Here is a 27,906-nt window from a genome sequence, read left to right on the forward strand (position 1 = left end):
TTTCCAACAAAAAAGTTCATTTTTAAGCAAATAGTTGAGTTTTAAACAAAAAAAGTTAAATTTCAACCAGTTAATTGAATTATCAATCGAATTATTAAATTTAAAAAAATTAAATTTAAACATACAAAATTTCCAACCAAACTGTAAAATTTTCAAGACAAAAAAAAGTTTTCTAACAAAAATTGAGTTTTCAACAAAAAAGCATTTTTCTACTAATTAGTTGAATTTAAAATTACATTGTTGAATTTTCAAACAAAAAAAACTTATTTTCTACCAAACAGTTGAAATTTCAACACAAAAATATCAGTTTTCAAGGAAAAAGTTCATTTTCAACCAAATAGATCAATTTTCAAAGAAAAGATAAGAAATTTCTTCAAAAAAGTTAATTTTTAATAACTACTGAAATTTTCAAGTCAAAAATACGATTTTTTTAACCAAAAAGTTAGGCTTTTATCAAAAAAGTTGTTTTTAAACCAATTAGTTAAATTTCCAATTACATGATTAAATCCTTCAAACCAAAAAGACGTAATTTTTAACAAACAGTTGAAAATTCCTCTCAAAAATATGAATTTTTACCAAAAAACTTGAATTTTAACCAGCTAATTGAATTATCAATCAAATTTTTTTTAAAAACAAAAAATAAGAATTTTTTACCAGTTAAATTTTTGAACTAAAAATTAAATTATATTTTAATTAAAAAGTTTAATATGGTTAACAATTCTACTACTTGGTCAAAAGTTGATCTTCTTTGTTAAAAATTAATTTTTTGGTCTTGCCTTGAAAATTCATCTCTTTTGGTAGAAATCTCATTTTTTTCTATTAGAAATGCAACTGTTTGATTAAAAATTTATCTTTTTTTTGGTTCAACTATATTTCGCGGAAAATTGGAACTACTATATTCAATTTTGGTTTTAAAATTGATATTTTCTTAGCGAAAAATTCAACTACTATTTTGTGGGAAATGTAAGTGTTTTTGTTGAAAAATCGTCTTTTTGCTAGAAAATTAATTTTTTCATAAAAAATTGAACTAATTCCATTTCCGGTTAAAAAATAATAATTTTTAGTAAGAAAATTCAATCATTTGGTTCCAAAATGATGTATTTATTTAAAATTTTTTTTTGTTGAAAATCGTGTTTTTGGTAGAAAATTAATTTTTTTATCAGATATTGAACTATATTCTATTTTTGGTTTAAAATTGATATTTTTGAGTGAAACATTAAACTTTGTGGTGGGAAATTCTCTTTTTTTGGTAAAACTTTTTTTTTTAGAAAATTAATTTTATTTTTAAAGAAATTGAACTATATTCTATTTTTTGTTTATAATTGATCTTTTTTGGTGGATAATTTAATTATTTAGTGGAAAATTGATGTTTCTGGTTGAGAATTCGTCTTTTTTCGTAGACAAATAATCATTCGGTGGAAATTTAATCTTTTTTTGGTTAAAATTACAACTGTTTATTTACAAATAATCAATTTTTATTGAGAATTTAACTATTTTTGTAATTATTCGCATATTTTTTGGTTGAAAATTCACCTCTAATTGAAAATTGAAATGTTTTGTTAAAAATTAATTTTTTTTTTTGGTTTTATTATAATCTTTCAAACTAAAGAAATAAAGACACCAAATTGGAGTGTCTTTTTTTGGTATCGAGGATTCGAAATTATTTTTTTGATTTATTTTTATGACTTCAACTGTTTTTCATTTAAAATTGAAATTTTTTTGCATTGAAATACCTATTATACATTCTATTTCTTGCTGAGAATTCCTATTTTTTGGTTTGAAAATGAACTTTTTTTTATTTTTGAATTTTCTCAAGAATCTTAGAAAAATTATATTTATAAAAATTTATAAAAAATAAACCTAGAAAATAAATAATTATTCAAAATTCTTATTTTGTCTTAAAATGTTGTTTCTCAGAGCATTAATTTTTAAACATTGCCAATCTCTGATCTAAGATAAACATTTAAAGTCAAATAATTTAAAACATTTGAAAATATTTCCATTTCCAAATATGAAAAAACAGAATGAAAATATACCCATAAATCTTAATGTAAGGAAATAATGTTTCATTAATTTGAATACAAAGAAAAAAAACAATAATTCTTGATGAAGTTTTCTAACTTTCTGTTTTGAATTTCGCGCTGTAACTAGTGGCGCCAACCTGTTCGCAGCGAGTTACTTGTAAACTATGTTTTAACTGACGACGTTCGTCTGCATTTAATAGTTTTCCGCGAGTGAAAAATTGCAGGTGTTTTTATTGATAAACTTCAAAACTAGATGAAAACAATTTTGAAATTATTGAAAGTCAATAAACCACCGATGATCACGCGTTCTGGATCAACGCGATAAGTTGAAACGTAAGATGTCAAGTTTGTTTCGAATCAAAATGGAAGGTGACAGTTAATTGCGTTTCATCTGACAAGAGCATACGATCCTCGCGAAAATGATCAGTTTACTGTCTTGATATGTCTTTTCGCGATAGTCTCATTATGCTCGTAATCGCTCAAGTAATGGATTCGGTCGCCACTATTCTCTCCATGCGTCATAACCTAGAGTCGAAGCCACTGTTACTCTTGTAACAATACGACGTAGTCCGGTTGTGATCATTCCATCATTGTTACAATCTTGCAATCTAGTGGAGGAAAAGTGCTTGTGTACGTAGTTATCAGTGTTACCCACACGCATTTGGAGTGACTAAATATCTCATATTCTCAAGTACGCGGATTAGAGAAAACGAGATTTAATCTAAACCCTATGTGTCTTCTCAAGTGCTGATAAGGTAACATACATATGCATTTTGTCAAATTTCTGCTAATTTTTTGTTCCACTTTTGCGACGCTAATTTGAGGTAATTTGCGACCCTAATTCGCAGTCTTGTGAAAGAGAACATCAACTGAGAAGCATAGGAAATGATTGTTTTTTATTGTTTAGTGTCAGTGCGTGAGCTGGCCTCAATGCCTTTTTCAGAGCAAAAAAATATCTGATTAATCGACACGCTTTATAATTCTATTGGGAAACTATAATCGGCTTCAGTAATTACTGGGATGATAAGTCGAGGAAAATAATATTGATAGCGAGAAGGAATTTTGCTTTGTTTATACTTAATATTTTCCAGAATATTTACTGGGAGAAAGGGTCAATTTCTGTTGTTTTCTTTGTGATTGTTAGATTCAATTTCATATTAACCAGAGGTTTTATTATAGTTTTTAGTTTGTTTGTTTCTTTTGACGACTTACGTCATAAATGATTGTTTAATGTCAGATACGAGGCTTCAGAAGGGACTGAAAATATCAGCTGATTGGCAACATTGTTGTCTGATTAGAATGTAATTTGTGGATACAATTTTTTGTCTTGCATTCTATTTTCAGGAATTAGTCTTCCTGTTTTTGTTATTATATAGGGTGTATATAAACTTGTAAAACCTAGAGTTGTCAGGAAATTTTTTGTGCATATAAAAATCTGGAAATTCCATGAAATTTTTTCGAAAGCGTGCTTCAATTTTTTGTTTACATTGTAATATAAAATTAAATAACTGATGTTTCATTCGTAAAAGTAACATTATATCACTGGATTTAACTACTTTGTTGAAATTTTTTTTATTGTTGGAAATTGATTTTTTGTTAATTGAAAATTTAACTATTATATTTTTTATTGAAAATTGGTCGTCTTTTGTTGAAAATCCATGTGTTTTTATGAAAATGTATCCTTTTGTTTGGTAATTCAACAGTTTGATTGCTTTTTTTTCGTTCTGGACTGAAGAATCTTTTTTCGTTGAAAATTCAACTCTTTTTGAAAACTTGTACTTTTCTGGATGAAGTCAACTTTTTTTTTAAATTCAAATTTAAACCTTTTTGTTTTGTTTTTTAAGTTGAGGATTCGTATTTTTTGTAAAAAAATTAATCTTCTAGACTGAAAGTTTATCTTTTTGCTTCAAAATTCAACTGTTTTTTGTAAAATTTGTTGTTTTTATTGATTCAAAATTTAACTGTCCAATTTGTTCGAAAATGTTTTAAATTAATTAATCTTTTTGGTTGACATTTTTTTATTTTGCTTGACAATTCAATAGTTTAGTTCAATTTTCATTATTTCTTGATTGAAGAATCTTTTTTAGTTGAAAATTCAACTCTTTTTAAAAATTCTTTTTTTGATTGAAACATCTATTACATTTTTCGCTGAGAATTCATTTTTTTTTGATGAAATTTCAAGTAAATTTTTATGATAATTAACTTTTTTGTTGAAGATTCATTCTTTTTTTGAAATTCATCTCTTTAATTGAAAATCTAATTATTTTGTTATATATATATTTTTTAATTAAACATTATTTTTATAACTGAACATTGAAGTTTTCAATTTTTGGTTGAAAATTTATTATTTTTAAGTTGAAAAATCGCCATTTTTCCTTTAAAGATTAATCTTCTAGGTTGAAAGTTTATATTTTTGCTTAGACAACTGTTTTGTGGAAAATTCGTTGTTTTTATTGGTTGAAAATTTAATTGTCCAATTTTTTTGAAAATATTTTAAATTAATCAATCTTCTTGTTTGAAAATTTGTTATTTTACTTGACAATTCAACAGTTTAGTTAAATTTTCATTATTTCTTGACTGAAGAATCTTTTTTTAGTTGAAAATTCAATTCTTTTTTTAAATTCTTTTTTTCTATGAATTGAACTGTTCTTTATTTAAAATTAAAACCTTTATAGTTGAAGTATAAAATATAGTATATTCTTCGCTGAGATTTCATCTTTTTTCCTTGAAAATTAAATTACTTGGTTGAAAGTTAAATTTTTGTTATAAATTAACTTTCTTGTTTTTGAAGATTTATCATTTTAATTGAAAATTCATCTCTTTATTTGAAAATTTAACAATTTTATTTTTTTTGTCGTTGAAAATTATTATTTTTTTTACTGAAAATTTAATTTTCACCGCTGAAAATTGAATTAGTTTCTTTCTTAAATCATTTCTTTTTTTAATGAAAATTAATTTTCTTAATTAAAAATTTCACTATTCTAGTTTAATATTCCATCATTTTTGTTTAAAATTAATTTTTTTGGTTGAATATTAATTTTTATAACTGAAAATTAAACAATTCAATTTTTGGTTGAAGCTTTATCTTTTTAGGTTGAAAAGTTTTTTTTTGTTTGTTACAAAATTGATCTTCTACGTTTAAAATTCATCCTTTTGGTGAAAAATTGGTGAAAATTTTTAGTTGAAAATTCGTCTTTTTGTTTAAAAAATGAAATTTCGAGGTTGAAAATGTATAAAAATTATCTGTTTTTTGGGGAGAAAATTATCCTCATTGGTTGAAAATTCGGTTTTTTTTAGTTCAAAAACTTGGTTGAAAGTTAAACATTTTTGTTACAAATTCATTTTTTTTTTAATTCAACTACTGCATTCAAGATTCATAATTATAGTTAAAATTTTATCTTTTGGGTAGAAAATTATTATTTTTTTACTTAAAGTGTAACTAATCCAGTTGAATATTACGTAATTTTTGTTCAAAATTCATCTTCATGGCTGAACATTTATTTTTTTAACTAAAAAGTTAAATATACAATGTTGAGCTCCAAAATGAAATTTTCTTGTTAAAGAATCATGTTTTTTGTTGAAAATTCGCCTTTTGTCTTTAAAAAATCAATCTTTAGGTTAACAATTCATTTTTGTTTGTTAATACATCAACTGTTTCAGTTACCGATTTATTATTTTAATTGAAAATTCATCACTTGTGTGGATAATAATTCAATCAATTTGTTGAAAATTGATTTTTATAATTAAAAATTTAACTATTAGGTTGTAGATTCGTCTCTTTTGGCGGAATATTAAATTCTTTGTTTAAAAATCCGCCTTTTTTGTTAAAAATTCCATTACTTGGTTAAAAGTTAAACACTTTTGTTAAACATTCGATTTTTGTTGGTCAAAATTCGTTTACTGGATAAAAATTAATTATTAATATTCAATGATTGTAGTTGGAAATTCATCGCTATGGTTAAAAATTAATTTTTTGAACCAAAAATAAATTTTTGATTGAAAATTTATCTTGTAGAAAAATCTTGTCTTTTGTTGAAACTTCGTCTTTTTTTTATCAAAAATTAATCTTCTTAATGATAATTAATCAATTTTAGGTAAAAATTAATTCTTTACATTCAACTTTTTCAGTCAAGATTCATTATTTTTAGTTGAAAATACGTTTTTTTTGTTTAATGAAAATTCAACTATTTGGTTAAAAAAATTTGCATTTTTTTATTGAAAATCCATCTACCTTATTGAAAATGCCATATTCTTACTTAAAAATTTAGGAATTTGAAGTGTTTTAAATTGAATTCAATATAATATCCGCATTAATTTTACTTCAAAGAATATATTTCCCTATTATCGTGAAAAATTTATTTATTTCCTTCCTAATCAGTAATCACCTTATCTCCTTATTTTTTTCCCCTTATAGGAACAGGAAAAAAACGTTATTTATAATAAAATCCTGAAACTGTATACATATTCATAGAAATGTGAGGGATTTTTTTAAAAGTCTAGAATGTGTCAAAGTTGACACAGCTTTAAATTAATTTGTATTTTAAAATAGAAAATGAAAGAATAATTATTACAAATATGAATGAATAGCCTATATGAAGCAGGAAAATATATAATGGATATTCCAATGAGTTACACAAATTGACGCAAATTAATTATCGAATCTAATTATATTTTATCGCAATTTTGTATTATTCATTTACTAAGTGATGAAATATGCATCTAAGGCAATCCAAGGACGTTTGTACTAAAATAAAGACAAAGAAATTGCTGGTGCAAACTTGATAAAATTGATTTCATGGAGCCACTTAACATCCTGAGTTAACTATGTACTTTAAAATCGATTACGGTAGTTTATAACACTGTGTAAAATTTTAAACACAGAAGATTTGTATAGGTAGTTTCACATTTTCATGTGAAATCTGTATTGATTCCAAATTATGAAATACGAAGTAATCTTTGGCCTTTTTTGTATACAACAACAATAGCATTTAATAATAATGATTATAATAATGGCACTTGAATAAATTATTCATGAATAAATAAGATACACGTTTTAAGTGCTGAGCCATTAAAAATAAATACTTAAAAAAAATTGAAAGCTGAAACATTTTAAAGCATGTTGAAAATGTGAAAAAATATAGTACTTTTCAAATAAGTATTAGAAGGTGAACACTATTTAGTAAGAATATACAAAGTTAATTACCTAATTAAAATATGGAGTATTCCAAATCAGTCAACTGCAACGTTGAATATTCTAACTTGAGCAATTTTTAATTTGACTTCTACTAGTAAACAGTAATAAAAAAAATTACATAATTTAAATATAATTTTTTTTCCTAGTAATGATTTTTTTTGTAAATGTGCAAAAACATGTTTTTTTTATCCACACTTTTGTTTTGATTTAAGATTTTATATTTTTATGTGATTTCAAAAAAATTTTCTTTACTTTTTTTGGATGTCGACCCACAAATTGTTGCCCCTTAGCTCAAACGATTCGATTAATTTTAGCATTTTCAATTCGATCTACTGAAGAGTGTAATTTTAAATTGACATTGAAAGTATTAATTATAGGAAGAACGAAATGACAAATCTTAGAAAGAAATATTTACGAGAACGATGTTACAAATATATACATTCTTTAATGGCAGAAATAGTTGAAATTTATTTAAAAATATAACATTCCTTATAAAAGGATTGTTCTCTTCGACATGTAAAAATAAGTGTAATCTTTCTCCTTTTTCGTGAGAAAATTACCCTGTGTCCCCTTTTTTGAGCTACTTTTGCACTGTGATCCCTCAAATTAGTTTTTTTTTTAATCTGAAAATTTAACTATTCCATTATAGGTTGATAATTGTTCATTTTTAGTTTAAAATTTAACTATTTGGTTGAAAATTAACTTTTTTTTGTTGAAAATTCATATTTTTGAGTCCATTTAATTTGCAAAATTCAACAATTTCGTTGAAATTTTTTTACTCTCGTGACTGAAAAATTTTTCTTGGTTGAAAATTCAGCTATTTTGTTCCAAATTCGTGTTTTTTGGTTGAATTTAACTGTTTTTAATTTTTAATTCAAATCTCTTTTAGTAGAAATTTCATCTTTATTGGGGAAAAATACGACTGTTTGGTTGAACTAAAAGTTGAACTATTTCATTTTTGGTTTTAAAATTCATCTTTTTCAGTTGAAAGTTTAACTGTTTAGTAGAAAATTCAACTATTGGATTAAAAATTAATTAATTTTGTTCAAAATGAATATTTTTGCTTGAAATTTCAGGAATTTAAAAGCCTTCTATATTGAATTACCAAAAGTATCGACATTAATTTTAAATAGTCTGAAATTTGAAAAATTTTAGGTCTTGAATTATTTAGAACAATTCGTTACTAAAATTAGAAAAGTCTTTCTGAAAAAGCGGCTTTACTAAAATGGAAAGAGGTTACTCTTTTTAAATTTTAAGTCTCAATGAAATCCTAAATTTGTTTTTGATGAAAACAACAATTTCTTTCAGATCTGTATCAACGCATCTTCCTTAATGGGAGTAAAGACCTCGTCAGTTTAGTGAACCATCCGGGGTTAGAGTAATGAAACACAGGAGGGGGCTCCTAGTGAAGAATTAAAACTGGGAGTTCAGAGGACATCCTCAATTGTTTAAAAATGCCAAAGTGTTGTCTGAGTCACAGAACTCAATTATGGCTAATACTTTTGACCATTCTCTTCAGTTACGTTCGGGCCGATATTTTGGTATTCTCGGCTACGGATCGCCACCAAGTCGAAGAGGAGTTCAGAGACATGCCAGCAAAATTTGGTGCCCAGATACCACCTGAAGGAATTAAAGTAATTTTATTTAATTATTAATTATTTCATTTTAATTGATTTAATTTAATTTGATTTTAATTCAGTGTGACAGCTACCTTGAAAATATAGAAAACATATAAACCTTGAAAATCTGGAAGTCTCCTTGAATTTTTCTCGTCAACCTTGAATTTCAATTTTTGTTTTGCTTTTAAAGCCGTTTTTTGTATTGAAATGTAAAAAGTAATTTAAATATTATATTCGGTTATGAAAATCTCGTTAAGAAGAAATCTTGCCGCTAAAAAGTTTTTTTATTTATCAACCTATAATTCATCTTTTGTTCATTTCAGAATAAATTAAGAGATTTCAGGGCACTTTTTGTAGGCTGTACTCATTATTTTATAGATCGCAATCAACATACTATAATATTGTGAATAATTCTATAAGTTTTTAATTTCTTCTGTGCTAATTATATAATTTTAAAGTATACATTTTTTCGTGATATTCAACTTACAATATTTTCAAAATATTTCAAAACTTTTATAATATTTAAAAGTATTTTGAACATTTCAAAAAGAATTCACGGATTTCAAAGGCTTAAAACGGATTCAAGGATTTGAAAAAGGCGTGTAGACAAGATTTCAAAGGTTTCACCAAGATTTCAAATATTTCACAAAAATTTTTAAACTTTTAAAAGATTTCAAGGGGTTTGAATATTTTTAAAAGGGTATAGTACAACAAATGTCAAAGATATCAAATCGTTTCAAAGGTTTTAATCAATTTGAAAATGTTTTCGAAGATTTAAAAATATTTCACGAATATTTTAATGGTTTTAAATTAATACAAAACATTTTGAAAGTTTTCAAAAAGGGTACAATATACCAGATTTCACAAATATTTAAAAGATTGAGAAATATTTCACATAGATTTGAAGGATTCCAAAGATTTTACGAAAATTTTAAAAAATTTCAAAAGTATCCACAAATATTTGATATATTTTAATGATTTCAAATCAATACAAACGATTTTACAAAGATTTCATAAAAATTTTATAAATATTTCGAAAGAATACAATTCAAATATTTCACAAAGATTTCAAAACATTTCACAAATACAAGAATACAAGAATTTCAAAGATTTAAAAAAGGGTATAGTATACCAGATTTCAAAGATTTAAAAATATTTCAAAGATTTTAAACGATTTGAAAATGTTTTAGAAGATTTCAAAACATTTCACAAAGATTTCAAATATTTTAATGATTTAAAATTATTATAAAAGATTTTGAAATTTTTTCAAGAATTTAAAAGATTTCAAAAAGGGTACATTACACTAGATTTCACAAATATTTCAAAGATTTGATGAAGATTTCGAAACATTTCACAAAGATTTTAAGGATTTCAAATTTTTTTTACAATTTCAAAAGACTTCACAAAAGATGTTACATATTTTAATAATTTTAAATAAATACAAAAGATTTCATAGAAATTTCATAATTATTTTGAAAAAATACAAGAAAAATATTTCAAATGTTTCAATGATTTCAATTGAATACAATAGATTTTAGAATGATTTCATTAATATTTCAAAGAATCCGTAAGGATTTCAAAAGATTTCAAGAATTTCAAAGATTTTGAAAAGGGTGCAGTACGCAATACTCCACTTATTTCGAATAAATGCAAAAGATGTAAGAAAGATCTCACAAATTTTTCAAAGAATTTATAAGATATTGAAAAGAATTAAATTTTTTTTTAAATTTCAAAAGATTTCAGAACATTTCAATGAAGTTGAGAAGGTTTTAAAATTTTCAAGTAGCTTAAACGAAGACAAAAGTGTTCACAACCAAAGATTAAAAAAAGATTTCACGAATATTTCAAGGATTTTATAAAGATTTCAAAATATTTTTGAAAAAATCACAAAGATTTAAAGGTTCAGAAAGATTTTACAAAAAGTTTTAAACGATTTCACAAAGGTTTTAAATACTTTAAAAGATTTCAAGGATTTCAAAGATTTTACAATATTCCCAAAGATTTCACAAAGACGACTTATTTTCTCAAAAAATTAAGAATTTGTTTATTTGTGATTTGGCTTTCTTTAGAAATTGTTTGCCAAAAAAAGAAAAAAAACTTTCATCTTTGATATAAAAAAGAAACTAATTGTAACTTCAGTTAAATCGTTAAAATAGTAATTTTTAAATTTCATTCAGAGATTCAAATATTTGAAGTTTTTGAATAGTTCCTTTTTTGTCTATATGACTATAAAGTACTCAAAATTGAAGAATTTTCAATGGTAAATCTCCAATGTGTTAAAAAAAATACAAAAAAAATCTTTTATGTATTATAAAAGGCCCAAACTGCATAGCTTTAAAATATAAATTTTGAGCATTGAATAGTTTACAATTTTATATTTTCAAAATTCAAGAACTTTAAGTTGTACATCTATAAAAGAGAAATGTTTTAATTTAAATTAATTCATGCAAGTTTTAAGTTTCACAGTAAAAAATTCTGTAATTTTGATGATTTACATGCATTTAGAATTTTATCAATTTGGAATTTAAAACTCTTCACTTTCGATCTTCAAAATCTTCACAATTGAATTTTAATAATAGATTTAATGCTTTGACGATGATTCATTTAGATAAAAAGAGATATTTCGAGTTCCAATCGCGTAAAAAACTACGAATTTTGCCGACGTTTCGTGAAAATTTTTTTTAAATCATCACAATTTCAGAATTTTTATTTTTATGTCTTTAAAATTTAATGATTTTCAATTGTAAGCCTTCAGAATTTGTATAACTTTAAATTATTAATCTTCAGAATTTAAGAGTTTTTAATTTGGAATATTTATAATAAAATATTAAGCATGTTTCAAGTTTGACAATTGAAAATTGTGTATTTTTAATGCTATGCATTAACATTTTTTTTTCAATTTGGAAGATTTTGAAAGTTGAGGAATTTTGATTTATATTTCGTTAAAATTATGAAGTTCTCTTTTATAACTCTTCCAAATTTTAGAACTTTTAATTGTACATTTTTAAATTTGAGTAGTTTTTAATTTTAAGTGATTTATGTTAGTTTTAAGTTGTATAATTAAAAACTCGATAATTTTGACGATTTACATAGATAATTAAAATTGAAGAGTTTTCAATTACAACTCTTGAAAACTGTAGAACTTTCAATTCTAAATCTTTAAAATTAAAGAGTTTTTAATTTTTACAATTTATAATAAAAAGTTATGCTTTACGTTCAAAATTTCTTCGATTTGAAAGAACTAGAAGATTTAGAATTGAAAACTAATTTTTAATTTTCAAAATTATCAAAATTTAGGAATTTTTATTTATACATCTTTCAAATTGAAGAGTTTTCAATTGCAACGCTCTCAAATTGTAGAGCTTTGAATGTCAATGTAAATGTTCAAAATTAAACTACTATTCGAAAAAACTGTTCCAAATTACGTACCTTCAAAATATAATCTTGAACATTGAATAAATTCCAATTATATATTATAAAAATGTCAGAATTTTCGATTATAAAATTTAAAATTTCAAATCTTTAAAATCGATGTTTTTAATTTAAAAAATTTAAGTCATGCAAGTTTTGAGTTTTACAATTTAAAAATACTGTAATTTTGACGATTTACTTAGATTTGAATTTATAAAAAAATTTAATTTCATCAACTTGGAATTTAAAGTTCTTGACTTTTTATCTTCAAAATCATCACAATTTGAAAAGTTTTATTTATACATCTTTAAAATTAAAGAATTTCCAACTACAAAGTATTAAAATTGAAAATCATGTAATGTTTAAGTTTTACAATTTAAAATTCTGTAGTTTTGATGACTTATCTTCAAAATTTGCTTTCTTTGGAAGATTGAAAAACTTGACTTTTTTTTAAATAATAAAAAATTATGAATTTCTATTTTCATGCATCTTTAAAATTCGAGAGTTTTCTATTGTAACTCTTCAAAATTGCAGAATTTTGAATTTTATATCTTTTAATATTCATGAGTTTAAAAATGTGGCCAATTAAAATGTAAAAAAATATGCAACTTTTAAGGTTTACAATTGAAAGAGCTGTAATTTTTATGATTTAGATTCGAAATTGCTTGAGCTTGGAAGATTTATAATTAAAAACTTAACCTTTGATGTTCCAAATCATCAAAATTGAAGAGTTTCGATTTCAGAGTTTCTTATGAAAACATCTTATTACGATATGAAATTGCTTACAATTCCTGCCGGGATAAACTCTCGTATTTAAATGAAAGTTACAGGCTACTAAAAGCCGATTAAAATTGTATGAAAGCCGATATAGCTATTTTAATATTTAAATTTGCGTTTAGTCAGCAAATCTTATAGTACTTTAAAGTTATACATATATTTGAATTTTATAATTAAGGAAGCAAAATATAAAACGTGAAATAAGCGCACGTAGCGCGCTATTTTTGCTAGTTACATAAACGAGTGATTCCTTCATTCAATAAATAATAATCACATTTGAAATTTAATAATCTAAAATTCTTTTCAGCTTTTCCTACAAATATCTAAGCTTATTGATTGTTTTTTTCTTTCGTTTTTATTAAATAAACGAAATAAACATTTAAATTTTTGTCTTACAGGGCATGGTTGTATATGCCGATCCTCCATATGCATGCCAAGATGTGAAAGAACCGCCAAATGTTACTGGATACGATGGATACTGGATACTTTTGGCATCTCGCTACAATTGTAGCTTCGAAATCAAAGTTAGAATGGCACAGAAAGCTGGATATGATGCTGTGATTATACACAATGTGAATAGTGATGAATTAGGTAAAGAATTGAAATTTTAAACTAGGAATTAAAATTTAAATCGATTATAAACAGGGTATCTACCAGAACCGGAAAACAAGGAAATGATCGAAAATTTCTCAATTGGGAGTGTTCATATATTACGTAACGCTATTTTCATCCTTTTTTGGAAATACATGAAATAATATTTTCATGTAACATTGAATTCTTTTTAAATATTGTTTTCTAGTCACCCAAATATGGAAATAGTTTACAAAAAATAAGTATTATAGATTGTTTTTAAACTTATCATGAATATAAATTTCATAAGAATCTTGAGAAAATTAGAGAAAACAAAGTTTAAAATGTTTCAGATGTGTTAAAAAAGAATCCAGAAGATTTTAAAAGAAATTTGTTATCTTACAGGCTAATGTTCAACCAAGATAATAAATTTCTTACTAAAAAATACAAATTTTTATCCAAATAGTTGAATGTCAATTATATTATATAAATCATTTATTTACAAATTTAGAAATGACTTTCAACAAAAAAATATTTAGATTTTCAACCGTAGAGATCAAATTTCTATCAAAGCAGATGATTTTTGAAATAAAATGATGAATCTTCAATCAGAAGACTTAATTTTTAACCAGTAAGATTAATTTCGTACAAATATATTTAATTCTACATCAAAGAAGATCAAATTTCATCAAATGAATTGGTTTTTAAACAACTAAAAAATCTTCAGTTAATAAAGAAAAAATTTTGCCACCCAATTTGGTTTAAATTTCTTTTTTTCCCTGTAGAGAATTAAACTTTTTCTTTCAGAATGAATTCTCTTCAGTTGAAAATTCAAGTGTTTAGTTGATAATTTTTTTATTTTCTTAAAAATTCGTTTTTTTCTGTTAAAAATTAAAAAATTCTTTCTTAAAAATTAAACTGTTTGGTTAAAAATTCTTTAATTTTATTGAAATTTCGTATTTTTTGGTAATAAATTATTCTTTTTTTTAATTATTTTTTTTTTAGTTGATAATTCAACTTTTTGTTGATAAATCTTGAATTTTGTGAAAAAAATATTTGATACATTTTCGGAAATACTTCCAAGTTTTTAGATATTTTAAATGTATTCAAATTTTTAGCTGACTCGAATTTTTCTTTAAATTTTGAAACACGTTCCAAATATTAAAAAATCGCCTTAAAATATTCCAAATTTTCTAAGGAATTGCAAGAAATTTGGTTTATTTACTTACCCTTTCAAAATTCGTTTAAAGCCTTAAAATGTTGGTTTGAATTTTTTTTTAAATCTTAATTTTTTTTAATCTTCTAAAGTTTCAAATTCTTTTTTAATCTCTTCATATCCTCTCAATATTTCTTGAATTTACTCGATTTTTTTATCTTATCAAAATCATCTAATCGTTCTCGAAATTTCAGGAAATATTTTGTCGATTGAAATCCTTTTCAATTTTCTTTTAAAGTTTATTTTTCAAAGTGACAATTCCTCAAAAAAATTCCCATAAAACTTAAGATAATTATTTTTTTAAAATAATTTCAAAATTTCCAAATCTTCTATTATTTAAAAATTATTCAAATTTTTCGTGTTTTTTTTAAATTCTGCAAAATAAAAAAAAAATTGTTACAATCTTTCATCTTTTAATTTTTCCTAGAAACCTACAGATTTTTTTCAGTTCCTTGAGATCTTATAAACTTCCTAAAACATCTTATACGTTTTCATTTTTTTTTTAATCGTCTCAAAATTGAAATTTTAAACATCTTTTTCAAAATTTTAGGAAATAATTGCAAATTTTTAAAAATATTTTTCAAAATTTTCTTAGAATTAATCAGGAAAAAAGCATTTGAAAATTTCCCATTAATTTGAAGAGTTTTTTTTCGTTCTCTTGACACACTGATATGTTGAGTTACCTAAAATGTTTTTGCATCCTGAAAAATAAAAAATAAATGGTCTCAGTCTTCTATATTCCTTGTATACAAATTTTAAATCTTCGAAATTGAAAACTATTATTTTAAAATAAAACCTGAAACATTAAAAATTTCTTCAGAAATTTGGAAAAAAAATGTAATCTTAAATTTTTCATAATTATTAAAAAGCTTCTAATTTTTTCGCACTCTTCAAAATAAATTTTTACGTAAAATTTAATTTTTCTGATCTCTTTGAAAATGTAAGAAAATTCATAAATTACAGTATGGTAAAGAAATGTTAACAACATAATTATTTCCCATTACTAAACAATCGTTTACAATTTCAATTTTTTCTTTGATCATTAATGTTTAGAAACATTTAGAAATAAATTTTATTATGAAGTAAAATTATTTATATAGAAGTTTCGATATAAAAAGTTGATGATGCAGAAAATTTATAAATTAAAAATATTACGTAAATGTAAATATTGCGAAATAATTTTAATTGTATATTATTAGAAGGGAATTTACAAAAACAATCCCTTTTCCAATTCAGAATCCGTTAGATTTTGAAAATTCCTTGTTTCAAATCAGAATTTGTTTGAGTTTTAAATTTAAGAATTCTTTTTTCTTTCTAAATCAAAATTTGCCAGAATTAGGAACATGGAATTTCTCCTAAAGAATAATTTAACTTGGAATAGTGATTTTCACTGAAAATGAATTTAAAAAAAAATCAAATCAGAAAGTTTTGAAGAAAACTTAAATTTTCTCAAAATTTTAGGCTATTCTGCAAATTTCAACTGTTTTAGGTTATGTTGTCAGTTTATGCCAAAAATTGGTATTTTAAAGCAAACATCATTATATAGTTCGAAACAAGTTTTGCAATTTTAAAACAATTTTTCAGCAACTTTAGAGTTAGATTTTTCTGTCTTTCAGTTGAAATTTGTATTTTTAAGCAAAAAATCAGTGCAACAATGCTTTTTGTTTTAATATAATAAAATTTAAATAATTTTGTAAATTAAATGAAATCATTTTTTAAATTAAGTTTAAGTGTGAATAATTTTTTAACCATTTCAGTTCAAGTTGCATTTTATTTCGAAAATTGAGATTTTAAACAAAAATAATTATAGTTTAAACAATATTTAGAATATTTTAACTATTTCATACTATGTTCTTATTTGTCGTCGGGAATTAGTTTTCCTAATAATAAACAAAAAACAGATTTTAAACAAGATTCGAAAATTTTAACAATTTTAACTTATCTTGTCACTTTACGCTAAAAATTGGTATTCTGAAACAATTATGTTTTGCAATTTTTGAACAGTTTCAGGTTATGTTAACATTTTTCACAGGAAATCGGTAAGTTTAAACATAAATCTAAATTCTGAAAAAACTTTTTGTTATGTTAGTCTTCTTTTGGGTAGGGAATTATTTATATCTTTAACAAAAAATTATTAGATTCTAAAAAATATTCATAATTTTGAGCAACTTCAGGGTTATTCATGTGTTTTTTTAACTGAAATTTGTACTTTTAATTCAAAAATCATTTTATGGATGATTTTTGTTTAAAATAACTAAATTTATAAGCTAGAAAATTTTCGGACTGTGATCGTTTTTTTCCCTCGGAAATTGAAATTTGTATTAAAAAATTATTACATTTCAAAGAAGATTTATAATTTGATAACAATTTTTGCATCGAAATGCGGGATTTTAAACAAAAACCATTATCATTGAAACGATATTTAGAATCTTTTAACAATTTTGTATTATGTTAGTTTTTTTGCCGGAAATTGTTTTTCTTTCAATTCTAAAAAATTATATTTTAAAGAAGATTACAAATTTTTGAATAATTTCTAGTTATGTTAACGTTTTTCGTCAAAAATTGGTTATTTTAAACAGAAAACATTAGGTGAAAAGTAAAAATAACAATCTAAAATAATTTTTTGTTATTTTGAATTAGTATTTTTCATCTGCAATTGCGATTCTTACTAAAAAATGATTAGATTTTTAAAAAAGCATTTTCTGCGAAAATTGGCATCTTGGAACAAAAATTCCGTGGATTGTCTGTCTATGCAAAAATATTTTATAAAAATTCTTAAGTTAAGATATTAACTTTCATCAATTATCAAAAATATTGTCCTTGTTTTTAAAAAATATTATTTTAGATAATAAATGCTATGAAATACAATAATTTTGTTTAAAAATTAATTTTATATTTTAATTTCAAAATGACGTTTGTTTTCTAGTCTTCAACATTTTTGTAGACATCTCTTGAAATCTTTCAAAATTGTTTGAAATCATTCAAAACTTTTGAACTCTTTTAAATTTTCCGGGAAAAATTTACACTTGATTTGGAAAAATAAAAAATTGACTAGGTAAAAATCGGTTAGTGATGGAGAATTAAAAAAAAAATTTAATTAAAAAAATTTAACACTAGTTTTTCTAATCTGGGATAATTATTGCAGAACCGATGTCTGCCAAGGATTCTATAGGGATCGAAATACCGGCTGTGTTTGTTGGTGAAATTACAGGAATGCTTTTAAAAGGAAATTATCTCTACAAAAATCTTTATTTTGTGCTGATAAATGACGATTTGCCTTTTAATATAAACACACATTTATTGCTGCCATTCGCCATCGTTGTGGGATTATGTTTCCTTATCATGGTGATATTTATGGTAAGAGAAATAAAAAATTTACGTCTGATCGTAGCAAAATTCAAGGTCTCAATGTTTTAATAAATTTGCTCAATTTAGAAAAGTGATTTCTACTTTATTCCACGGTTTATGGATTTTAGATTTGTTAGATATTCTCTGTATAATTTAATTGTATTATAATCTATTATTGTTCAAGATTACTTAATTTATTAAATTTTTTACATGTGATGGGCATTTTTTTAAAGAATTATAATTCGAATTTAGAAGAAAAGAGATTAAAAAGTGCCTGTTCCAAGCCAGAATTCGTCACAATTTAAAAATTCTCTCTTCCAAAAATGAAAAGAAGAAAGTACTTCAAGTATTTTTTTATGTGTTTTTTTTTAATTAGAATAGAAAGTTTTGTTACATTGTTCATTATGAATTTATCTTCTTTTTATTTAAAAAGTCAACTACTTGCGTTTCAAAGTTAAACTCTTTTGTTAAGAATTAATTGTTTAGTTTCAAGATTCATCTATTTTTGAAAATGTAATTACTTTGTTGAAATCATTTTTTTTTTACTAAAAATTTAACTATTCCAGTAGAAAATTTAACTATTTTGCTGAAAATACATTTTTTTATTAAGCATTGGATTTTGAATGGAAAATTTAACTATTCTATTTTGGGTTGAATATTGATAGTTTTTATTTAAAAATTAAACTATTTGTTTGAAAATGTATGCACTTGTGGAAACTTCGTTTTTTTGTATAAAAATTAATCTTTATTATTTAAAATTCATCTTTTTGCTAGGTACAAAATTCACCTATTCTAGTTAAAGATTCATCAGTTTAGTTGAAAATACATCAGTTTGGTTGAAAATTAATTCCACTAATTGAGAATTTAATTGTCAAATTTTTGTTTGAAGATTATTTTGTCTAGTTCGAAATTCAACAATTTGGCTGAAAATTTGTCTTTTTAAATTGAAAATTCACCTTTTTTGTTACAAAAATCGAATTTTTGGGTAACATTTTTTAAAAGTTAATCTCCTTGTTTAAACATTCTTTCCGGTTAAAAATTCAAGTATTCTTGTAAAATAATTATCATTTTAGTTAAAAATGTATCTTTTAGGTTGAAAATAAAATTACTTGGTCGAATAGTTAAACTGTTTTGTTAAAATTAGTAACTTTTTTGCTTGAAAATTATTATTTTTTTAAAACTGAAAATTTTAAAAATTCATCTCTGATTGAACAGTTGTTTTTTGACTAAAAATTGATTATTCAATTATCGGTTGAAAAATTATACTTTATAGTTGAAAATTCAACTTTTTTGGAAATTTAAAACTTAAACTTAAAACTCAATTATTTCAGTTTCTATTGACAATTTTTTCTTAATTCAACTATTACAGTTGATGATTAATCATTTTAGTTGAAAATTTATTGAAAATTCTGTTTAAAACTCTTCATTTTTATATTTCAAAATTTAAGTTTTTGGTTGAGTATTTGTCTTCTTTAATTAATAATTCAACTTTTTCGTTAAAAATTATGTATATTGTTGAAAAATAGTATTTTTTGACTAAAAATTTAGTTCAATTTTTGGTTGAAAAATGATCCTTTCTAGTTGAAAATTCGTCTTTTTTGGTTGAACATCGATTTTTTTAAACTTAAAACTTAATTATTTCAGTTTCTATTGAAAATTTGTTTCTCAATTAAACTATTTCAGTTGAAAATTCATCAGTTAGGTTGAAAGTGAATTGAACTCTAAATGTAACTCAACCATTTTCTGTTTAAATTTTTTTTTTTTATTTCAAAATTCATCTTTTTGGTTGAATTTTTTTTTTTAAATTGATAATTTAATTATTTCGTTAAAAAATGATGTATTTTGTTGAAAATTTTTTTATGGGCATAACATTAACTTTTTGTTTAAAAATGCATATTTTTGATTAAAAATTAAAATATTTCAGTGAAATATTCATATTTTTATTTAAAAAGAATTTATTTTGTAATTTTTTGCTCTGTTGTGTGCCGAATCGCCAACGTAGGGAGGGAATTTTGAAATAGAAATGTTGAAATAAACCTGACATGAAATTATTAGTTTGTCATGAATTTTGTAAAAATGTTAATATTTTTTACAGATCGTTAAGTGTATAAAAGATAGGCGAAGACAGCGAAGGCATCGCCTGCCGAATTCTAGTTTAAAGAAAATTCCAACGCACAAATATACGAAGGGAGATCCTTACGAAACTTGTGCTATTTGTTTGGACGATTATGCAGAGGGAGAAAAATTGCGAGTTTTGCCCTGCGCGCATGGTAAATGCAATCATTATTTGATTAAAAATTTATATTTAAAAAATTAATATTAACTATAGGATTAATATACTTAAAAAAAAAAACAACAACTAATTTTCAGCCTATCATTCAAAGTGTATTGATCCCTGGCTGACAAAAAATAGACGTGTTTGTCCAGTTTGCAAACGAAAAGTTTTCGCAGCTGATGAGCGAGTTGTGACTGATAGCGAAAGCGATTCGGACATAGACGATTCAACACCTTTAATCAGAAATGGTCATCCAGGTAACCTATAATTTTAATAAAAAAGGTGTCTACTCACCTGAATATAGGAGAATGAAAAAAAAATGTAAGAGTATTTGCTAATTTATGATTTTTAATAATATTTTTATTGTTCAGGTTATATCAGCGGTTGAATATTAATTATTTTCTAGCTCAGACATATTCAGAAATTACAGTGTTTCATATACAAATTTAAAATTTTCAAATCTATTAATTTATTTGAAAAAAATTATTCTATTTTAAAAGATAACTCTTTAACAAAATACTGGAATTTTCAACAAAATAATTGAATATTTAACATAATAGTTAAATATTCAACCTAAATAAACAAATTACCAACGAAACATTGTCATAGTTTATATTTGAATAAAAAAAGAATGAAATTTATACAATAAAAGAAAGGAATTTTAAAACCAAAAAGACGAATTTCCAACAAATAAAGATTTTTTACCCAAAAAATAAATAAGTTTATCTAAATTATTGAAACTTCAAACCAGAAGACAAATTTTCTTTATAAAAATTCAATTTTCAAACAAAAAATATGACTGTTCAACAAAAAATTAATTTTACACGAAACTGATGTATTTGTACAAAAAAAAAGGAAATTTCAAACTAAAAAAATTTTTTTTACAAAAAAAACGCGAATTTTTAAATAAAAAATTTCAATCTTAAAAAATGGAAAAGTTCCATTTTCTGTTAAAAAATGAATTCTAATCAACTGTTTTCTTGAAAACTGAACTATTTCGTAGAAAATGTATTTTTTGTTTAAAATTTATATTTTGGTGTTAAAAAATGAACTGAAATATTTTGTGGATGAAAGCTCCACTTATAAAAAAAATTGTTTTTATTGCTAATTTATCTGTTGTAGTACAAAATTTCTCTTTTTCTGGATAAAAATGCAACTACTTGGTAGAGAATTTAACAATTTTGTTAAAAATTCATGCTTTTTGGTTGAAAACATTCGTCTTTTTGGATTGAAAATTCAATTTTTTTTTCGTAGAAACTGATTTTTTTGTTATCAAAATTCAATTTTTGATGCTACTGAGTTAACTGGAATTTTTTTTTGATGAAAACTCAACTTCTTTTGTGATAGAAAATTCTTCTGCTTTAAGATAAATTTCATATTTTTTGATAAAAATGAAATTTTTTGCTAAAGAATTCAACAATTTTGTTAAAGGTCATCCTTTTTGATTAAAAATTTGTCTTTTTGGATTGAAAATTCAATTTTTTTTTGTTTGAAAATTATTTCTTGTTAAAAATTTATAGTTTGATCGGGAAAACTCGATGTATTTTTACGCAAAAAAAAACGAAATTTCAAACTAAAAAATAATTTTTTTACAAATAAAAACGCGAATTTTTAAATAAAAAATTTCAATCTCAAAAATTGGAAAAGTTCCATTTTCGGTTAAAAAATGAATTCTAATCAACTGTTTTCTTGAAAACTGAACTATTTTGTAGAAAATGTACTTTTTGTTTAAAATTTATATTTTGGTGTTGAAAAATGAACTGAAATATTTTCTGGATGAAAGTTCCACTTATCAAAAAAAAAAAAATTGTTTTTTCTTTTTATTACAAATTCATCTGCTTTAGTACAAAATTGATATTTTTTGGATAAAAATGCAACTATTTGGTTAAAAATTTAACAATTTTGTTAAAAATTCATCCTTTTTGGATTGAAAACTCAATTTTTTTTCGTAGGAAATTATTTCTTGTCAAAAAATTCATAGTTTGATCGTGAAAACTCGATGCGATTTTTCAAAAAAAAAAGGAAATTTCAAACTAAAAAATAATTTTGCTACAAAAATCGCGAATTTTTAAATAAAAAATTTGAATCTTAGGAAGTGGAAAATTCTATTTTCTGTTAAAAAAAGAATTATAAAAAAAGAAGTATTTTCCACTAAACAGTTAAATTTTCAACCAGACTTCAGTAAAAAAATTTCGCAATGTAGTTTAACTTTCACCCAAGTAGTTGAATTTTCAATTAAAAAAGATTAATTTATACCAAGACAATTCTGCTTTTAACCAATAAGATAACTTTTCAACTTAAAATATAAATCTTTAACAAGAAAAGTGATTTCTTAACAAAGCGATTCAACCAAATGTTTTAAAAAAATTAGTTGAATTATCAAGCAAAGAAGAACGATTTTGAACCAAAAAGTTGAATTTTCATACAAAAAAATGAAATTTCTTCTATAGCAGATGAAGTTTTAATACAAAAAGATAAATTTTCAAAAAATATGAAATTCATCTTAAAGCAGAAGAATTTTTTATTACAAAAAAGTTGAGTTTTCACTCAAAAAAGATTGCAGTTAACTCAATAACATCAAAAATTGAATGTTTGTAACAAAAAAAAAAGTTTCTACGAAAAAAATTGAATTTTCAATCCAAAAGGACGAATTTTTTCAACCATAAAGGGTGCATTTTTAATAAAATTGTAAAATTCTCTACTAAATAGTAGCATTTTTATCCAAAAAAGGTGAATTTTGTACTAAAACATATGCATTTGTAATAAAAAAAAAAAAACAATTTTTTTTATAAGTGGAACTTTCATCCAGAGAATATTTCAGTTCATTTTTCAACACCAAAATATAAATTTTAAACAAAAAGTACATTTTCTACGAAATAGTTAAGTTGTCAAGAAAATAGTATAATAGTTTTATTTCCAACCAAACAGTTGCATTTTTATCAAAAGAGGAAAAAAAAGATTTAATTTATACTAAAGTAGGTAAAATTTAAAATAAAATAGACAAACTTTCAAAAAAAGTAATGTAAATAACTTATAGGTTATTCTGATTGTTTGTTGAAAATTCTTTTTTTCTTTTCTTTAAAACTGTATCATTATTGGTGTAAAATTCAGCTATTTGGTTGGAAATTCATCTTTTTCATTGAAAATTCAACAGTTCGGCTGATTTATTTTTTCTTTTGACTAAAAAAAAAAAAATTTCAGCTCAGGGTGGTCGCGGACCGAGAAACCTAGAAAACCGGGAAATGACCCGGGAAAAATGTTTAGAATAAAAATGTTGCCCAACTTTGATTTCAACCGTTTTTTAAATAATTTATATAATTTTGATTTTTATAAATTATTATATCAGTCAGTTTAGAATGCTTTATTCGAAAATCATTCAATTACAAAATTTTCGATTTTCGATTTTTAAGTTTTAAAAACATATATTTTATTTTAAAGAATTTTAAAATGCAGTTTTAAAGGCTTAAAGTGTAGTTTTGAGGATTTAAACAATTAAAAATTAAAAGCATTTGAAGTGAAAAATCTTTTATAAAAAACAGTTTCATTTTATCAACTGTAAATATAAATAAATAAATTATTTTAAAAATTTATCTTTACTCTAAGTATAGAAATCTGAACAATAATTGATTTGACCAAACAATTCTAGATCAGTTAAAAAATTGAGGATTTGCAGATTGTAACTGTTTCAATCCGAAAGTCTTGATAAGAATTGAAATTTATATATCATTTATTCCGACAATTTCATTTTTAAATGAGAATTTTCATGATTTATCAATAATATATTTCTAATTCAGAGTTCCGGGTCTTCTTTTATATTACTTTTTATAATAAATTAAATAAAAAAATTTATTCATATATTATTTCTATTCATTTTTTTAGTCATTACAAAATTTAAAAGTGCGTTTTATTATTTTCAACTTAAATATAAATCCATAATATAGTAATAATTAGTGGCTTTTATTAAATTAAAAATACTGTTTCAGTCTAAATGATTTACTTTTTAACCCATTTAATTTGAAATTTTTTAATTAAGAAAAAAAAATTATTTAATATTTAGCAATATTTGACTGTTAATTTAATACGAGTAAATTGAAGCCAAATATTTGAAATTAAACAATTTGAAACTGAATTGTTTTACATAGAAAGCTTTAAATCTTTAGATATTAGAAGAATTTTTAAACTTTTAGCTTTACAATTGTAATTGTTCTATTTAAAAAGTTTTTAATTTATCAGTGAAATTGTTAAATTTTGACGCGTAAATAACAATTGAACCCTTATTATTTGTTGAAAAAATTTGAGTAATTTTAAGACATTTTCCTACAATTTCTTTAAATCCTACAAATTAAAAAAATCCTTCTTTGATAATTTTTGAAATCTCTTAAAATCTTTTTAAACTTTCTGTTACAATAATTTTGCAAAGTGAAAAATCATTTTCAATTTTCCTAAGAATCTTAAGAAAATTTTTTAATTTCTTGAAGTCTTTCACAATTCTTAAAAAATTCTAAATTTTTTGTTTGAAGTCTGTAAAAATCTACATTTTATTTTAAATTCGGTTTTAAGTATTTGAAATTATCTCAAGTTCTAAATTTGATTCGAATCTTTTTAAAACATCTAAATAACTCTTAAAATTACTCTAATATTTTTTACAAATAATAAGTTTTCTATTGTTATTAATAAATTCAAATTTTTTTTTAATTTGCAGGATTTTCTAAAAGTTATAGAAAAAATTCAGTTCATTTTGAAATATATTTAAAAGTTCCGAAAAAATTCTAAAATTATTTTGAATTTGGAAAAATTTTAAACCACTTCTAGATTTCTCAAGATTTTGAAACAAAATTTTAAAGCTTTTAAAGTATGCCTAGATTATTTAAAATAAAAATAATTCAACTTCTTATTACAGAACTGTTAATTTAAAAAAATTATTCTTTAAATTTTAATATGTCTAGCTTAAAATTACTTAAAATAAAAGAATGTTGAAAATTGTTAAAGTTCATTGTTTGATTCTTTAATTTAGACTATTGAAAATGTTAACGTGGATTTACTTTTTTTAAACTTAATCTGAATCTTTGAACTCTATAGATGATAAAAGTTCAAAATTTTTCAGTTTATTTGCATTTCATTTAACATTGTTTAATTGAAAAGTTTTAGTACCTTCCATTAGGTACGCGTAAATTTTTGACCATTTGAATACATAATTTTTTATTTGAAAAACTTTTAAACTTCAATTTTAAAAGTTTTGAATTCAAGCGTTCCACTTTGAATGCTTTAATTTGTTGTTTATTGTTTGTTACTTTATATGGAAACATGTTTAGAATATAGTTTGATTTTTTTAATTTCATTGGCCGTGAAAAATTTTCCACCTTAATTTGACTCAAAAGAATATATTTCCCTATGTTCGTGAAAGTCTCCTTATTTTCCCTATTAAATATGTGCTGAATTTTCAAGTATATAAAAGTCAAAGCTTTCTAAATTAAGAGTGTGATTAAATTTCTTGAAACTTGTCCAATTAAGAAATTACTTATCCTTTAATAAAGTTACTTTCAAAAATAAAAGAACAGTAATTAATATGCAGAATTCCTGAAGTTAAAACCAAGAATCCAACGACCAAATTTGGACAAACACCACAACATTTTCTTATTGCAATTTGAAAAAAAGATAACAATTTTCTCCTGAAAGAAAAAAATTCCCTTTTGGACAAAATAAAAAAGGAAAAGAAAAATGTGAAGGCAACCAACCAAATCTTCCTTATCTTTTTTATTTATTTCTTCTTTATTTTTATTATTATCAAATAACAATTAAATTTTTTTAAAATCTTTTTTGAACCGTAATTTATTCCACATATGGATAGTACTATTTCTACAAATTTGGATATTTTCGAGGACTGCAAAAAACGATTATTTATAATAAATTCGCGAAATCGTATAGATATTCCGATCCGATTCTTTAGAAACATTCGAAATACTTGAATGGCTCTATACTATGAAAAATGTTACTCGGAAAAAGACCCGAATTAGTCATTGAATTTTTGCCCAGACTTTGAGTAGACACTCTGATAAAAAGTGCAACCCCTATCTTTCAAGAAAATGAAAGAAATACTATTTTTTTTAAAAATGATTTTAGGTACACAAGGAGGGACTTTCGCAGCTCAAAGAGAAAATCCCTTTTCCAGAGCGAGAAGATCGCAGGAAAGACAGGATAGCTCTGATTCTGAACATTCCGCCCTGCTCAGTTCCGAATCTGACGATTACAGGAGCATTCACAACGGAGAATCATCTGGTACAATATTTACTGTTTCCGACAGCCATAGTATCAATGGTGAGGAATAATCAAAATACGAATTTTTTCACCGGGAATTTGACAAATGTTTAGAAAAAAACATCGGTCTAACTTTTATATAAATCGTTTTTAAAATAATTAGGTAAATTTTTATCTTTTTCAATTATGCTATCATTCAGTTTAGAATACGTAATTAGAAAATCTTTCACTTTCAAAATTTTCCATTTTAGATTTTTAATTTTCGAACGTATATTTTGGTTACATTTTTTTTTAAGTCAACTGTGAATATAAGTTAATGATTTTTAAAATTGAGCTGTATTTGAAGATGTAAAAAGTGAATAATAATTTATTTTACAAGACGCTTCGGAATCAGTTAACAATTGAAGAATTTTCAGATTTTAATGTTAAAAATTAAACTGTTTCAATTGGAAAGTCTTATTTAAACAAATAAAAATGCCCGAATGAAACTTTATAACTATTTTTGATTTTAAAATATCTTAAAAATAATGTGATCATAATTAAAGGCTTTTATTTAATTTCAAATATTATTTTAGTCTAACAAAAACAATAGCCTAATAATGAGAAATATCTGAATGCTCTTTTAAAATCAGTAATTATAAATTAAATATTCAAAACTAAACTTTGAAATTGTTTAACCGAAAAGTTCATTACAAAATAAGCAGTTGAACTTTCAACAAGAAAATATGAATTTATATCAGAAAAGTTAATTTTCAACCAAAAAGATAAATTTTCAATCAAAAGTTTAATTTTGTACAAAAAAAAATGCATTTTAAACTGACGAAAAATGTTTCTTTATTTGTAAAAGTAGATTCATATTACTGTATTAAACTATTTTGTTGAAAATTCGCTTTTTGTTTTAAATACATTTTTTAACATAAATTCAACTATTCTGTTTTTGTTCAAAATTGATCGGTTTTAGATGAAAATTCATGTATTTTGTCGAAAATTCGTTCCTTTTGGTTCACTTTGATTGTTTTTTATTAAAATTTTTTTTCCCAAATTCACCTTTTCTGAATGAAGATTTAATTACTTGGCTGAGAGTTACTTTTTTGTTAAAAATTAATTTTTTGTGATTAAAGATTCATCATTTTGTTTGAAAATTCATTTCCCTGGTTGAAAAATGAGCTATTTTGTTGAAAATTCGTTTTTTTTATATCGATGAAAATGATTATTTT

At 23.3% G+C, this 27,906-nt stretch overlaps 2 protein-coding genes across 4 annotated transcripts in view; one reads left to right on the forward strand and one right to left on the reverse strand.

The window, feature by feature from the left end:
• The window catches only part of LOC117166955 (low molecular weight phosphotyrosine protein phosphatase 1-like), a 57,330-nt gene extending 55,150 nt beyond the window's left edge, over window positions 1-2,180 (reverse strand). Inside the window, exon 1 of the mRNA XM_033351445.1 lies at window positions 2,162-2,180. The gene's annotated coding sequence lies outside the window, so the exon portion shown is untranslated. The remainder of the gene's footprint in view (window positions 1-2,161) is intronic.
• A 9-nt stretch (window positions 2,181-2,189) lies between these two features.
• LOC117166953 (E3 ubiquitin-protein ligase RNF13-like) overlaps window positions 2,190-27,906 on the forward strand; it is a 31,802-nt gene continuing 6,085 nt past the window's right edge. The window contains exons 1-7 of one of the 3 annotated variants that reach the window (XM_033351440.1): window positions 2,190-2,779; window positions 8,527-8,852; window positions 13,424-13,616; window positions 17,957-18,168; window positions 20,255-20,429; window positions 20,530-20,691; window positions 26,555-26,710. In XM_033351440.1, the coding sequence (XP_033207331.1) occupies window positions 8,673-8,852; window positions 13,424-13,616; window positions 17,957-18,168; window positions 20,255-20,429; window positions 20,530-20,691; window positions 26,555-26,710 (1,078 nt within the window). In that variant the 5' untranslated portion in view covers window positions 2,190-2,779; window positions 8,527-8,672. Of the gene's footprint in view, window positions 2,780-8,526; window positions 8,853-13,423; window positions 13,617-17,956; window positions 18,169-20,254; window positions 20,430-20,529; window positions 20,692-26,554; window positions 26,750-27,906 lie in introns of all 3 variants that reach the window. The other 2 variants (XM_033351438.1, XM_033351439.1) reach the window with 2 other exon arrangements.

Source organism: Belonocnema kinseyi, chromosome 2, assembly GCF_010883055.1.
Source record: "Belonocnema kinseyi isolate 2016_QV_RU_SX_M_011 chromosome 2, B_treatae_v1, whole genome shotgun sequence".
Classification (NCBI taxonomy): Eukaryota; Metazoa; Arthropoda; class Insecta; order Hymenoptera; family Cynipidae; genus Belonocnema; species Belonocnema kinseyi.